The 16,708-nt window shown below is 42.6% G+C and overlaps 1 protein-coding gene across 1 annotated transcript; it reads left to right on the top strand.

The window, feature by feature from the left end:
* Positions 1 to 1,093: 1,093 nt before the first annotated feature.
* On the top strand, positions 1,094 to 15,048 carry SERPINB5 (serpin family B member 5). Its single transcript, XM_037509697.1, has 7 exons — positions 1,094 to 1,123; positions 1,372 to 1,545; positions 3,981 to 4,118; positions 6,009 to 6,126; positions 8,598 to 8,740; positions 11,813 to 11,980; positions 14,342 to 15,048. The coding sequence occupies exons 2-7, from the start codon at positions 1,378 to 1,380 to the stop codon at positions 14,732 to 14,734; spliced, it is 1,128 nt and encodes a 375-aa protein (XP_037365594.1). The 5' UTR covers positions 1,094 to 1,123; positions 1,372 to 1,377; the 3' UTR covers positions 14,735 to 15,048.
* Positions 15,049 to 16,708: the final 1,660 nt, after the last annotated feature.

Below are 16,708 nucleotides of genomic sequence, written 5' to 3'. Positions count from 1 at the left end.
AGGACATTTCCCAACCTGAAAGAGAATTTTCTGAGAAGTATTGAGTCAGCACCCGGATGGGAAGTCAGACCTGTTTAGACTCATGTGGACTCTCACGCAAAGGAAGGGACTCAGAAAGGGAGGATCCCGTGGACGGGAAAGCCTCAGATGTCAGCTGTGCGCTGATTTACAGTCTCTAGCAGAGACCTAAGCCTTGAGTTGCAACAAAGGTTAATTATATCGTGCAATTAACTACACCCAAAACCACCATAATCTTGCACTCACACAGCCATTTAGACTCTGTGGATCTCAACACATTAAAATGAATGAATGAACAATGCTTTGGTTGAAAGAATGGTAAGACAAAGAATCCCTCAGCTGCTTCCAAGACTGAATTCTATGTGTTTGTGGTCAATTTCCCTCAGCGGAAGCCTCCAAGGTCTTAAACACAGTTTTCCTATGCAAAGGAAACCCAACCTCTAAAGTATGGACTGTTAGGCAAAATTATTTTAATTTCTTTTCCTGGAAGGTAGAACCACTTGTATTTACAAAAGCACAGTTAATACGTTTTTCCATAGTTGTTAGAGGGGCTAGGCCTCCAGTTGTTGAAGCTTTGAGAAGGCTGCAGGGGATTAAGCTTCTTTATTTGGTAGAGAATTAGCTCACGGTATATTCGTGTTGTAGGGGAACTCAGCACTATCAATGTGAAATTGGCTATTGAAGAAACTAAGACTTCTTGTTCTGAATGTTACATATATTCCTTAGTCCTTTTGTGAGGTTATAAAAAGACTTCCCCAGTGTGGGCGCACTGGCCAAAACACCCCCCAGGCTCCCCTCCCTGTGGCCTTGGGCTCTGCACGCCCAGTGCTGGTCTGCTACCCCTGGGGAGGTGATGTTCTCTGGGACCTGGGACCTTTCACCCCACCCTGGAGGAGGGGAAATCAGCGAGTGGGCCTTAAAGAAATGTAAGCTGCCTGCCCCTGACTTCAGGCTCCATAATGAGCACACTGCCCTGGCTGCGCAGGGATGTAAAATAAAGAAGGAAGAGCCAGTGCGATGAGCAATGAAATGAACCAAGGGTCAGAAACACACAGTTCGCTAAGGATGCTACATGGCCAAGTAGACCTGACTTGGGAGATTCCAGGTAGAACCGAGCATAGTCCTGTGTGTGTGGTCCATTTCAAACGTTCTGAACTGCCTGGACCATTAGGACCTTTGCCAAGAGGCTTCTTTGCCACTGACTCTTCAAATTATGTTTACTGAAAGTCCCTTCCTCTCTCTACCGAAGACAAACTCTTCTGTTTCAATAGAATTCCTATTGTGTTGGGAGAATGCAATGGGGAACACCTTAAAGATGCTTTAGGAATGACCCAGGCTTGTCCTCTGTTCCAGGCCACAATGGATGCTCTGCGACTGGCAAATTCGGCTTTTGCAGTTGACCTGTTCAAAAAACTGTGTGAAGAGGAGCCGGCTGGCAACGTCCTCTTCTCTCCAATCTGTCTCTCCACCTCCCTGTCACTTGCTCAAGTGGGAGCCAAGGGTGACACAGCAAATGAAATTGGACAGGTGAGCCCGGGTTCCACTGTGAGTGGGAATAGAACCGTTAGACAGGTAGGCAGTGCCCACGGAGAAACAGATGGGACTCTGGTCGGACTGGCTCAGGACTGAGAGCTGTGCCATTTCCAGAACACTCTTGAAGCATTTTTTAAATGTTAAAGCTCATTTATCTGTCCTGCAATCTGTATTTTGAATAGGTACCATATTGTCCTGAAGAAACTGGGGATCTGCTAAGTGGTAATCACAAGTGGCCACACACACACACACACACACACACACACCCCTACTAATATACACATGCGTGCTGTATGTACGTGTAACTTCATCTTAGTCTGTTCTTCTCAAAAGGGAGCCTCAGGTCCCGGGGTGTATTCTATAACATAAGTAATCACAATTCACATTTATCCCCTAAGAAGTGACCTTCAGTAAGTTGACTACATCTTTCCACCTGTTAGATTGTGAAGAAATCAAGATGGTGTTTATTAAACGCTCCTCTGTAAGTATCTCTACTAGAAAGACTATACCTTTACACTCTCTGCATGCAGTTTATTTACAGCATCATGCTTTATTCTAAGGTGCAGCTTTAAAGGCATTCAGCCATATAATATATCTGTATTGGTTAGATATAATATATTCACACTTAGTTCATGGAAATAACATTTAAAATTATCTACATTGAAGTAACAAGGATACAGATGGATTGTGCTTGCTTATATTTTAAGAATTTCTCTGGGACTTGAGGATCTCATTAGAAAGAAATGGACTAAGATGGTGTTATGTGTGTGTGTATGTGTATATATATGTGTGTGTGTGTTTGTGTGTGTGTATATGTGTTTATATATATATATATGCATATGTATATTCTGAAGCTAGAGAGTCAACTGTAGCCAAAAAGAAATTCTATATATTTAAGAGTTTCTTTTTGACTGTGGTTGACTCTCTAGCTTTGTAAAGTTTTTAGACTTTCAAATGAGATAATTTTCCAGATGATTACATTGTAAGTCCCTTTTTACAACTGGTTAGCAGGTGAATGCCTTTCCATTATTATTCTTATGCTGATCATTATAGATTCAGAGAATCTTTCTCATAGCATTTTAAAAGGGAACATCTTCACATCCATAAATTGCCCGATATATGACCCACGAAATGTTATGTGAGTCAGCACGAACAATTTACACATGAAATAGACTTAGACTTGAAAAGGAAACTTCGCGGTTGTGGGAAGAGTTGCTGTGTTTTCTCCTTTATCTTCCTCTCTCAACTCCCCACTTCATCTCCCATTTTTCATCTCCCAGTAGAGAAGGGACAGAAAAGAACTTTCTGGCCGATTTAAAAGGTCTTCTGAGTGCATGACAATTGGTTCCCTCTGCAGTAGTTACCCGGGTGCTGTAATTTTCTGTCTTGTTACCTGTCATTAGACATGAGAGTTATGCACCCCTTTGGACCAGTCACTTTGACCTTGCAGTGCTTGGGCTGTGACTTATTGGTGCAACTGTCCATTTAGTGATGTGACTCTGGGCAGCACCAGGTTATTATGAGTGAGAAGTGAGGAGAGAATCACCTCATGCTGACATCGTGTTTTGCGGCAGCATGAAGAAAAGTCGATGGTGGGCTATTGGTTGGAACAAAAGAAAAGTTAGGAACAAAAGGATTTAAGTCCTCCAGAAGATAGCCCCTTAGGTGGTGGAGACTGTTGCAAAAGAATAAATATTAATTTGAACCCATATGATATTTTCTGTGTAATATCTGTAATTCTCATGACAACTCTGGAAAGTTGGCATCCTTGGTCCATTTCCGGGGGGAAAACAAGACATGAAGAACAACCAGAATTGTTACATTTCCAGCAGGCCAGCCGAACATTTGTGTAGCTGCCTGATTTAGTGATGCATCTGTTCTATTGGCATTTGCTCAGCTACTAAACAGACCAGTTAGACCCTGTCTATTCTGGAATTAGCTACCTGCCAAATGGTGGACTCTTTCGGTATTTGTCTCTCTCTTCTTGTCTCTAAGTTGGGCAGAAATTCTCATGCAGCTGCGTGCTCTTCCAAGTTTGGAAAATCTTCCAGATGAGCATCTAAATCAGGAGGAGAGTATCTTTGTGGCACTGCTTCTCAACTGGGGGTCCATTTGCCCTCCCTGCTCCCCTAACTTGGGACCTGCGGCAATGACTGGAGACGTTTTTGGTTGTCATGAATAGAGGAAGGAGTGTTACTAGGACCCAGTAGGTCAGGGATGCTGCTATGCATCCTGCTGTAGCCAGGACAGTCCCCAGCCCTCCAGTAAAGAATTACCCAGCCCAACATCAATAGGGCAGAGCTTGAGAAGCTTTGTTGTATGGGAACAATTCATCAGGGAAACACTGGATCCCCTGAAGAGGTTGACTGTTTTTGTGTATTTACCCCAGGGGCAATGCATCATGGGTAACAGATCTTTTCTCTTCACAGGTCTTTCATTTTGAAAATGTCAAAGATGTGCCCTTTGGTTTTCAAACAGTAACATCGGACGTAAACAAACTTAGCTCCTTCTACTCACTGAAGCTAATCAAGCGGCTCTATGTAGACAAATCCTTGAATCCTTCTACAGTAAGTGGTTCACAGCAATTAGCAAGCTTTAGCTCCTTACAAGTGGTGATGTTTTCACCTAGTAAAGCCACAATTTTTTGTCCCAGTGAAATTCACTTTTCATATGCTCATTTGTGAGTTGAGGCTTATTAAAATAAAGCAGTTCTATTTTGAATGCTGAGTAATATTCCATGGTGTATATGGACCACATCTTCTTGATCCAGTCATCTATTTTTGGGCATTTGGGTTGTTTCCAAAGCTTAGCTATTGTAAACAGTGCTGCTATAAACATAGGGGTGCAGGTGCTCTTTGGAGTTGATGTTTCTGTGTCCTTTGGGTAAATACCTAGGAGTGGAATTGCTGGATCATATGATTACTCAGCATTCAAAAAAGATAAACACATGCAATTTGCAGCAACACGGATGGCGCTGGAAGGGATCATGCTCAGCGAAATAAGCCAGAAAGAAAAAGAAAAATACCGGATGGTCTCACTCATAGCAGGAATTTAGAAAACCTAAATAAGGGACCAGGAAAAAGAATAACTATAAGAAAGAAAATATCAAAATTGACAAACAACTATGAACCAGAGACACTCTATGGGGGGTGGGGGGCGGGGAAAGGAGGGCTTGGGGTCAAAATAAGGGGGTTGTAATTGTATGGGGAATATAAAAATAAAATTTAAATAAAAAAACCATTAAATAAAAAAATAAAGCAGTTCTAGTGGAAAAAAGTTCTATTGTTTAGCTCAAAATATAGAGAAACTTGTGGGATTTCCCTTTTCCTCTCAAATTACTCATAAATCCTACCCTTGAAACTTCCTCCCTTGGAGAAATGGAGTATGGGCTTGTAAACTTTGATCCAAGACAGTTCATGATTTAGATCTGTTTCTCCTTAAACAACAGGGCATATGTGGCCTGGGACAACATCTTAATTCTCCACTTTGTTTTTCTGTCTATGCACACAATGTTCTCCTGATGCACAAGAAAAATAATAACTATATGAATTGATGGTTTTCATCAGTCATGAATTGGTTTTGTTCATTTTACTAGCTCGGGTATGTGAGTAACTACACAAGGTAGCTCTGGGTGTTTAATTTAAGCCACTTCTTAAAGGAATCATATAAATAATACATGGCATCCTTAAATTTTACCCTAGCGTATATAATAACATTTTATAAATCATAGTTGAAACACATAGCCAACACCCTAGATTTCCTGAAGTTTCCCTCTCTGTAACATGGAGTTGAACTAATTTGCTTTGATACTCATAATTCTATGCCTTCTTATCTAAAATGTCAACTACAAGTTAAATATTTTGTCAAAGTTTAACTGCTTTTGGCAGCAGGTATTGTTTTTCCTGAGAGTATTTTGGCATTTTTTGATGGCATGGGTGACTAGATATTGTTACAGGATTATTCTTATTGCTTGAAGACACATATGCATAGCTATACCCTCACCTCCAACCCCCCACAATCACTTGGAGTGGCAATTTGTAGAATATTTATTTATTTCAGTGAGGATAAGCCTTCTGCTCATAAAGCTCTCTTTTCAGTATATTTCATCTATTTTAAGATATATATATATTTACATTTTAATGTTTCTGCAATATTATAATTAATGTTTCTGCAATATTATAATTGTTGTGTCCATTTAGTATAGTCTTTTTTTTTCCCACTGAAGCTGCTACTAAAATCATGGATGAATTTAATAATATTGTCTCCAAATGAAATAAATTTAACATAAAAAATTAATAAACTTCTACGTGAGATTTCAGTTTATATAGTGTTACAGATTTTGAAAGTGTATCATGGTAAGAGAGATTGAAAATCCTTTTGGGGAACCTTGTAACAATACAATGGTTTAACTGCAGATTTTAAGTACTTTGTGATTTTATGAACTGGATGTTTTCCAGGAGTTCATCAGCTCTACAAAGAGACCTTATGCAAAAGAGCTGGAAACTGTTCACTTCAAGGATAAACTGGAAGAAACGAAAGGTCAGATTAACAACTCCATCAAGGATCTTACAGATGGCAAGTATTCTTTACCTTTTTTTTTGGTGCTATAAGTTGTTAGGTATACGGACCCTACCTTCTCACAGATCTTTCTGCTAAGCATAAAATTGAACATTTGGAACATTCCTTGGATGCTCTGGTCCATCACCCAAATTCTTGCCCATTGAACCTTTTCAACAACTTGCATTTCTAGCTGATGAAATGCATTTGAAATGGCAGCAGTTCCTGGTGCTTTGGCTTTGGTCCACCTTGCCTTGCTCTCCAAGGAGCTGTCACCTGCCTTGCTGAAGCCCCAGTTGTGTCTCTAACAAAGAGTGACTCTGGGCAAGTCACGAGGTCAGTGTTTCAGTCTGGATATGAAGGAGTTGGATGACTTGATGATCCCTTAGGCCACTTTCAGCTCAACCATCTACTGATTTATTAAGGAACAAAAGGCCAAAGTCTTAAGTAATCAAAAACACATACAGGAAACAAAACAATTTGGCATCGAAACCAAAACGCCCTGTCCCGGTCTGTTCTCAGACAGACCCCGGGTCTCTTCCTTAGCCCCTACGTGGTCTTACTGCTTCCTACCACTTCCGTATCATCTCTCCTTTCCCTGACTTCTCCTTCCATTAGAATCATCTGAGTCCTCCTCACTAGAAAGGAACTGGAGCTAAGCTGTTTTGAAGTACAAATCAGTGTCATTGTCCCTGTTCCCAGCAGTTGCCTTTATATTTATATAGGAAGGCACCAGTTGGGACACAGCATCTCCTTGTGAAGGACAGAGTGGTATGGAAGGAGTTTTTTGGTGCCATTATGGTTGCTGAAGTCCAGGGAGAGATCTGGGCATGATACACATCTGGGGCCAGCGGGATGTACTGCCTGCGAGAAAGGCCAGAGAGCCTTCCTGCTGTTCCACTCAGGAAAGTAGCATCTGTGCTACAACAGTGGAGGGAGGACCTGAAGAATGAAACCTCGAAGTGATTCGAGACCTAGATTCAAATCCAGTCACTGCCACTTATTAACAGATATTCGGACATGGAGCCTCAGTTTACTGAACTGTAAAATGGGGCATGTTAGCTAATTTTTACATGGTTGTTGTTAGGATCAAATTAGATAACATTACTAACAAATTGTATTGCTAGCCAAGATGATATCTAATGCCCAGTGGGTGTGAATGCACACATAGATGTATATGTCCATGTATATTTGTTATTAAAATAAGGTTCTTTGGTTTTACATGATGATGGAACAGCAGGTTAAGCATTACTTAAAAATCATGAGCAAAAAGCAGCTGTTATTTTAATTGCCACATAACAATTCAGCTTTCTGAATTGCTAAATAATTGTATTTTCTCCCAAAAGGTCTGTTGTTTTAAAATTTTTGTAAGTTCAGGGTTCTGGGGTAGTTCAGTGAAAACACCTCTGAATTTGGAGTCAGAAGCTCTAGACTGCAGTTGAAGCGCTGCTCCCCGCTAGCTCCCCAATTTTGTTGTCTTCAAGTTTCTTCAATAACATTATTGTGGGTACAATGTGTCATGCAGGACTGGCAGGGCGAGGGTCATAATTTGCAGGCCCCAGTGCAAAAAATGAAGAGGCAGGACCCTTTTTGAAAAAATTTGTGAAGAACTTTAAGATGGTGTCCACAAAGGGTTAGCTGTGAGAGGCCTTTGTAGGCCGGTGGGGCAGTGGACGCAGCCAGTGGTGGCGAGGTCCTGGCTATCAGGGAGAGTCCTTTGTAAACAACGGCAAGTGCTCGTCAAACGTGAGCACCTCATTTTAAAAATGTGATCACTGTTGCTGTTTGTGCTGTGGGGATTTAGCTCTGTGGCAGTCATGGCCACCACGGAGCCCCTGGTAGTGATGGAGCTGCCCTCGATGCAAACAGCTGCCTGCAACCGTGCATTTTGGGGAGAGGGAAGACAGCATGGGGTGCAGAGCACAGGGTGGTCCTCATGACAAACATGTTCCAGTCGAGTGAACTAGGAAGACACTTGGCCTCTCTGTGCCTCAGTTTCCTCAACTACGAAATAGTCCTAGTATCTTTGCCTTGCAGGACCGCCTTGGAAAGGAAGTAAGATAATGTACAGGAAAATACTGAGTGTAGGGCCAGGGGCAAGCAAGAGTTCATGCATTTTCATTCTGGAGCATGGGCTTGAGTCCTTGCTGCATGTCGTCTTGGGCAAGAGACAGCCCCTAGCGCAGTTCCCCCTCTGGGAAAGGGTGGTGAGCTTGGGACAACTAGCTCACCGCCAGGGCATCCAGAATGGTAGCTTTTCTCCCTCCTCTCTTCTCCCCCTGCAGCTTCCTCCTCGTGTCTTTGGCCAGTCTGGCTGCGCAGGGTGGGGAGGAAGGGTCCTCTGACTGAGATGGTCTGAGCTGCCGGGCCTGCCTCGGTGTGGTTCCAGCAAGTGTTAAATGCCCAGGGAGTGGACATGCATGCGAATGTCAGATGTGGTTTGGAAGAATAATGCTGTGCAATTTGTGGTTTCCTAAAATTGTTTGCAGGCCACTTTGAGAACATTTTAGCTGACAACAGTGTAAACGACCAGACCAAAATCCTTGTGGTTAATGCTGCCTACTTTGTTGGAAAGTGGATGAAGAAATTTCCTGAAGCAGAAACCAAAGAATGCCCTTTCAGAGTCAATAAGGTACGTGGGGTGGCCTGCAGTTGCCAGCTAGAGATCTGAAAAATTACAGCCACAGAAGGGGCCCTGGAACTCACTCCGATGAGGAAAAGGAGGGCCCTGGGGGTTGCTGCCTTTGCTGCCAAAAACCTAATCCAGAGACTCAGACACTGGACGTAAAGCATTAGTTTTAGATGCTGTGTTTTCCACACGGAGGTCCCTGAGTAGGAAACGTGGCTTTTGGACTTTCTTAGTGTGGCCTTTTATTTGGACCTCAATGGAGTGTGACCTTGCATGGCCTCCCCTGTGAGTGGGAGGATGTTGGCCCCAGCGTCCTGACAGCGCCCACACAGCCTTTCTTGCCACAGGGATCCCCTCTGCATTGCTTGGCTGTCTTTGCTCCGCGGCCTGGGGAGGACAGGCAAAGAGGCCCCCACTATGTCTAAGTGAAACCTGAAGTGTGTTCCCAGCCGTGCCGTCATGCCGGGGCCAGCCCAGAACAACAGGGCAATGTCGCTGTGCAGATACGCTGGGCTTTTGGGCTGATCGCATTCAGCCCATGGTTTGTGTTTTTAACATGGAAGGCAGCGTTAGTGGTGCCTTTGGAGGTGTTTGGAAGAACCCACGCTGTTCTTTAGTTCTTATTATGAAATAATGAGGTTTAGGTCCTGTGAGAACCTGGAGTTGCGGACTGAGGGACAGATGCTGACCTCCCAGTGTCTCACCCAACAAGGTCATAAAACACCATTCCACGCTGTGTGGGGAACACCCTGCCTTTGAATGCAGAGGCTCTTCTCCCTTGAATTGCTTTTGTCAGCCCCTGAACTTTTGAGTGTCCTTACTAATTTGTTTCTCAGGTGCTTCTTGAACCAGACTAAATGGGTGAAGCTGTGCTATTAGAAGTTCAGCATAGTGCCTTTCTCCTACGATTGAAAGTCTCCTTCAAAGCCTATTCTGATAGCTGGACAAACTCACACTTTGTGTACATATTTATTACATTTCCCACAATAGTTTTTATTTAGTTCTATTTTCAGGCGATATGTCTCATTTTATGCTAAAGAAAATGCGATAATTGTATCCATCTTCAGTGCTGATAGATGAAATTGATTTTTTTTTGGAGACCAAAACCACCTGCAATTTCAGGAACTGGTGTTAGTCTAATCTCATGGAGGTTTTTAGACAAATCTTTATCTTCTTTCAGAGACATGAATAGAAAATTAGCAGTTAGTTTCAATAGTAGTAGATTTCTCTATTTTAATTTTGTTTCTGGGTATACCTATAGTTGAATTCTTTTTTATCAGCTAATATTTAGTGAGCAATTAATATAGGTTGTGATAGACCAAGATAATAAGACATGGTTTCTGCTTTGTCTAGTTGTGGCGGTGGTAGGGGTGGAAAGACCGTCACACAAATATTTCTAACATTGTGGCAAGTGCCAAAATAGAGGTACTTATAAAAGCAAACTAACTCTGCTACAGAGAGGTGGTGTTGCTGTTTGCTGTTTAAAGATCTCAGATAAAAGGTTTACTGTAGGTTTATCCTTGCAATCTGATGTGAAGTTTGAAATCCCTTCCTCTTCCCAAAAAGAAATTCAGTTAACAGGCAGGTGTTCCATGAAAGTCATCGATCAAGGTAGCAAGAGACACTAAATTACTATCAGTCTTTTACTCCTTAGTATGAATTAATTTTCCTTCAGAAAATCAGTCAGCCTCTGCAGCAGAAACACTTGTTGGATATTACTGGGGACAGAGAAGAAAGTCAGGTATACTGTCTTAGGGAGACACTCTTTTGTGGACCCTGTACTAGAAGGAACTTGGGGATCATTTTTTTTAAAACATTCTCATTTTTCAAAATCCTGAGTTATTTCAATCATACAGGAAATTAGAGAAACAAATGCCCATGTTTCCAACAACCAACTTCTTAATTCCCTTATATCTTTCCTTATTTCTCTCAGATATTTTAGAGAAAAGCATATAGCAACAGTCATGCAACAGGTCCTTAAATAATGTCATATCCTTCAGTGCTCTTTTGTTACAATTTGGTGGGAAAACCGTCCCTACCCACATTGAACAAGTGATGTTCCGGGTCCTACTTTTGTAATCCAGCATTTCATGTAAAGTCACAGTTTCTGAAAACCTAGAGCCAGTTAGGTGGGGACTGGCTTCCCTGCTCTGTGTGTCCCTCCATCTTCTTCTTCATCCTCAGGCAATGATTATTCTAAATTTTCTGATTCCCTCATTCCACTGACAAGGAAGCCCAGGGAGGTGAAGCGAGTTATTCAAGGGCTTAGTCCATGGTTGTGACATTTGGGACAAAACCAAGGTTGGTCTCCTATCTAGACTGTCTTCATGGACTCAGCTCAGAGCAGGTGTCACACAAGGACACCCACGTGCAGGTGGCCGAGTGAGCAGAGGCCAGCAGGAGAAAAGACAGACGTGATGGTGTCCTGTGCTGTGAATCAGTTTTCTGGGTTGGGTACTTTATTAGGAAAAGCTGCATTAATGGACATGTGGGTTTGCACTAGAATTTACTTTGAAGTCAGCTCCACCAGGAATGGTTTAAAGCTCTTATAGCGATGGGCCTCTCCATGAAGATGAAGTTTATGTTTGCCTATATTTTTAGTTATACTGTTTTTTTTTATAAGCAAATGTAATATTATATTATGTCGAGTTCCTGTAATGTATAATATGTGAGAGTACAAAGCACACGAATGACTTTTCAAAGGCAGGCATGAACGCTTCCCAGGACACTCCCTGATGGTGTGGGTCCAGGACAGTTTGGATCCCGGTGCCGGATCATGGAGCCCTAATAGTCTGAAAGCATGACAAGAGCAGAGTGATGTCCATGCGTAGTGGGCACACACAAGCACATGTGTATACGTGCCCACAAACATATGCGTGCATGGATGTGCTACACGCATGCACATTTGCACACACATGCACACCTGCACATGTACACTTTGCATGTGTATACATGCATAGGCACATGCACACACATATATGTATGTGTGCACACATGCATGTGCATATGTGTGTGTGCACGTATTTTTGTTTGTGTGAGTTAAAAAGCAAGTGAGCCATGATTCTCCATTCACAGACAGACACCAAACCAGTGCAAATGATGAATCTGGAGGCTACGTTCTGTATGGGCCACATCGACGGGATCAACTGCAAGATCATAGAGCTTCCCTTTCAGAATAAACACCTCAGCATGCTCATCCTGCTCCCCAAGGACGTGGAGGATGAGTCCACTGGCTTGGAGCAGGTAAGAGCGCAGGTGGGCGTTGGGGAGGAAGGTGCCACCTGCCACGGCCCTCTGGCCACGGCATCTCCCCAGCGGTCTCCCGGGACCTAGACATCCTTTCTGGGCCTCCCTCCCAATGCTGACGTGGTGCTCACCACAGGCCAGGAGCTGTGCTGTCCGTGCGCCATCTTACTTGCTCCTCACAATCGTCTGTGAGTCAGAAACCTTTCCACACTCTCATTTACCAGCGAGGGCACGAGGCCCGGGAGTAGGTTTCTGCTGCAGGCCCGCCCTTGCTCCTGCCTCCTCCACTGCACCCGGTCAAGGAGACGGGGCCCAGCCACCCCTCCTCCCTCCCTGACCTTCCAGAGGCAGCCTACCCCAGGCTCCATCTTCCCTGTCCACTTAGCAAGCACGCTGCTCTGCCCGCCGCTCCATTAACTGGCCTGCAGCCCTGTCTTCTTTTCTCCACTCTTCTCCCTCTCTGACTCCATGTCTTGCTCTCATTTTCTTTCCAGTCGTTATTCATCTGTTTGCACTTTACTTACATAAAGTACCCGCCCACCAATTTTTTCTTATTAAATTGTAGAATGAAAAAGAAATGGTCTTTTGGGTCTCAGAAAGAAATATTTACAAATGCACATGGCGTTTGCCTGCTGAGATGGCTGTGTCCAGACGCCACACGCTGGTGGCTTCGACAGCAGAAATGGGGTGACTCAGAGCTCTGGGGGCTGGAAGTCCGAGATCAAGATAACTGCCTGCTTGGTCCTTCAGGGGCCTGAGGGGGAATGTGGTCGGTGCTTCTCTCTTACCTTGTGGTGATTTGTTGGCCTCTCATAGACACAGCACTTTAATCTCTGCCTCCTTCTTCTCCCTGGGTGCGTATCTGCACCTGTGCTCAAATTTTCCTGGTCATAAGAACACAGGGCGAGGGCTCACTCTATGACCTCATCTAAATTAGTTATATCTACCAGGATCTAATTTCCAAATAACTTCACATTCTAAGGTACCGTGGGTTAGGATTTCAACGTACGAATTTTGGGGTGGCGGGACATTTTGATCCACAATGCATGTATAATGGAGGAAAAACCTTTTATCTTTCTATATGGTCTTTTCAAGTTATAGATGAATTTTCTACTCTCTCCTCAAGCCCATATACAAAATGGGGAAGATAATATACCGTTTGGTTTAAAAATTCTAGTTATTTTTAAAAAAAATTTATTTTTTTAATTTATGCATACAAGAGCTGGGCTGTAGGTCAGAGGTGGGGGGGAGGGGTGTGTGTGTGTGTGTGTGTGTGTGAGAGGATTCACCAGAGACAGAGTGGGGAGCAGAACAGGCAGATGGACTGAAATACACCGCTGAGGGGAGCAGCGGGTGAGACAGGAGAGGTCTGCTGTGCCATGTGGGTCAGCTCCTGGGCCTGGGATTTAACTCATACTGCAGTGGCTGCGAATAGCTTCATAGTACTGAGACTTAACCCCTTGTGCCACCAGGGAGGCCCCAAATTCTAGTTACTGATAACTATCTTCTGGTCCTAATAATTTGCCCTAATTGAAGCAACGTCCATTAGCAATAATTGTCATAGATTAACAAGAGTCCAATGGTTCTGTTCCTCATTTAAAGAAAACCTTGTGACCAGCTTGAGACCTTGTCATCTCCCTGCCTTCCCTGTGCCACTCACAAGGGCAACTTCGGGGCAGGGCTGGACCAAGACACAGCAGTCCGGGTACTCCTGGTCTTGCTCTACAAGTCTTTCTCCTCTAGCTCATGGGGGGACTGGAAGGGCAAGGAACATTTTAAGACTTGCTTAAGGAAGAATTATATGACTAAACCATTTAACTTTATTTTGTCACATTTCTTTTAAAAATATCCAACAGAAAGGGATGCATTTATCACCCATAATCTTAATGAATGATCACAGACAGTTCAAATCCTCATGTTTAAAAGAGTAACTTTAGCTACCAAATCTGATGCCATGTGACGATTTTGGATTTTTTAGTAGAGAAATGAAAAAGAAGTATCCAAAAAATATTATATATAAAAATCTAGCTTTATATTTATTTCACTATTAATGCCACATCATAATCCATTCATTTGTTTTTATAGAGCTACTCTATAGCTTAAAAGAAATGTCCTCATAAATTTTAGGGCAAGGGGTCCATTGTGTAGGTGGGGCGGGGTTGGAGGATGCTGGGTGGTTGGGATCTTTTACAAGAGAAACTAGTCACACCCCCAAACCACAGGGCTGATTCCATCTTTGATGGTCCATCTGGATGGCTTTGAAACTGGGCTCACGATGACACCATATGGTTTTAATCAAGCAGGATCTTTTACCACTGAAAATTAAAAAAACACTTCTCTTTCTTTCTTGTCCTTCAGGTTGAAAAACAACTCAACTCAGAGACACTGTCGCAGTGGACCAACCCCAGCACCATGGCCAATGCCAAAGTCAAACTCTCCATTCCCAAATTTAAGGTGGAAAAGGCTGTTGACCCCAAAGCTAGTCTGGAAAACCTAGGGCTGAAAACTATCTTTAATGAGAATACATCTGATTTCTCTGGAATGTCAGAGACTAAGGGAGTGGCCCTCTCAAATGTCATCCACAAAGTGTGCTTAGAAATAACTGAAGATGGTGGGGAGTCCATAGAGGTGCCAGGATCACGGATCCTGCAACACAAGGATGAGTTCAATGCCGACCACCCATTCATTTACATCATCAGGCACAACAAAACTCGAAACATCATTTTCCTTGGCAAGTTCTGTTCTCCTTAAGTGGCAGAGCCCAGGTTAAGTCCCACCTGACTTTTCTGGAAACTGCATCTAGAAAATCACTTTCTAATATTGTTAATATTGGTAGATCATTTGTCTTTATATGAGGCCCTCACACTAATAGGCCCTTCTTTTCCAATCCTCTCTTTAGTTTCCCTACTCCCCTGCCCATAAAAGCAGTGGTGTATGCTTTTAATGAAAAGAAATCACCTTCAAGGAGAAGTGTATGTTCATTATTTGTCAAATAATCTAGGATTTTTGGCAAGAATACAGTTTTCAAAAAAAAAAAAGTTCTTATAAGAAGGATTTGGAAGACTTTGTCCCCAGAGTTATGTATTCCTTTACTGAGGTACAAAATGTTCCAGACTTTCTTACTTCCCTGAAAAATTAAAAACAAAACAAAACAAAACTGTGGTACAGGGGCACCATGAAACTTTTCTGGTCCCAATGGAAGCTACTATAGATCCACAGTTTATTATTCTAAGCCCTGTGGGAAAATGCTTTCTCTAAATCCTGACTTTTGAGGATTTCACAAAGATAATATATTTTACCTACTGTGCACCTTGGATTTCATGAATAAGGTCTGGAACAGACTATAAGTCAGTACTATAAGTCAACTCCTTAATCTCTTCTGCCACAAAACGTAGACTATTCACTCTAAGTGGCTGGACGAAGAATCTAAATAGCTTAGGGAGTCAGACTTTACTGTCAAATGAATTTATCACCAGCTTATTATGAAAAAAGCATTGTTTATGGAACTTTTTGAGATTTTGGAATGTTTGATAAGAAACTGTACATCTATAGTAGCTGAAGTGCTTACATATGCTTTATATGCACACATATGTACGCACATGCACATGCATGTCTGTGAGTGTATTTATATCTGTTGGAAGGGTAAGCTCAGAACTTATTAAGATTCACTTTTGGTTGAACACCCACTCGGTCATGTGGTGGGTGATGGCAGGGATTTTGAACTGACTCGGCAAGGTTTTCGGTGTCCGACACCAGGGACTTAAAATACATGGGTGCTTTCACGGTAACCAATAAAAGAATTTTGTAAATGTTGAAGGAAACTGTCTCTTTGTTTGATGTGATACTGGGAAAGGGAAAGAAACTCGAAGACTCTAGAAAAAAAAGGTAACGCTAGTCAAGTATTTATGGAGCTGTGACATGCGAGTCCTCAGTCTATGAGTTTGGTTACTTTTGCTAGCAAGTTGGTGACTTACATTAATAGACATTTTTAAAGTTGGGGTCCTAAGTTATCTATGTCATAAGTTCATGTATTAATTTACTGTTAAAAGAACACACTTGCTAATGGTTTTGTGACCTTCCTTCCCTGCCATTTAGGGAAGGTTCAACTTTCTTTCTGCTCTGAAGGATCAATATTGAATTTCTTTTATGCCATTGCCAATAAAATACAGAAGATCCTCAACTAACGTTTGTTTGATTCTGTTTGGCTATAAAGTTGATGAAGAAAAATAAAAGAGTCAGCTCCTGGGCAAGGCCGTTGTCTCTGTGGGGTTTGCACTCCACCCCCTACCCCTGCCACCCCAGGTCTGTAAGGGTTTTCACTGGGGACTGTGGTTTCCAACTACATCCCAAAGATATGAGTGTGAGTTTCATTGACTTGTGTCGGTTGTCCCAGTTGGAGCGTGTAGGGGTGCATGTGCCCCCTGCAGTAGAAGGGTGTCTTGTCCAGGGTTGAATCTGGCTGTGAGCCCTGAGCTGTCAGGTTAGTCCTGTGTCTATGACCCTGACATGGAATAAGCAGCTTGGAAAATGAATGAAGACAAATGATTGTTTCATATTAGAAGCGATCTGGGTCTGTATTTAGAAGTTTGGTGATGTGCTTGTGACAAGCAATATGCTGTAGAAACCTATCTCTTGTTTCCATCAATTAGCCTATGGTACAGTTGGTTTCATTATATTTTTGAAAATATATTTCAAATTTTCATTTGAAAATCGCAGTCTCTAAGA

This window comes from Talpa occidentalis, unplaced genomic scaffold, assembly GCF_014898055.3.
Source record: "Talpa occidentalis isolate TD23 unplaced genomic scaffold, MPIMG_talOcc4v2.1 talOcc4.13, whole genome shotgun sequence".
NCBI classification, from domain to species: Eukaryota; Metazoa; Chordata; class Mammalia; order Eulipotyphla; family Talpidae; genus Talpa; species Talpa occidentalis.
This window is presented reverse-complemented; position numbering and strand designations above follow the sequence as displayed.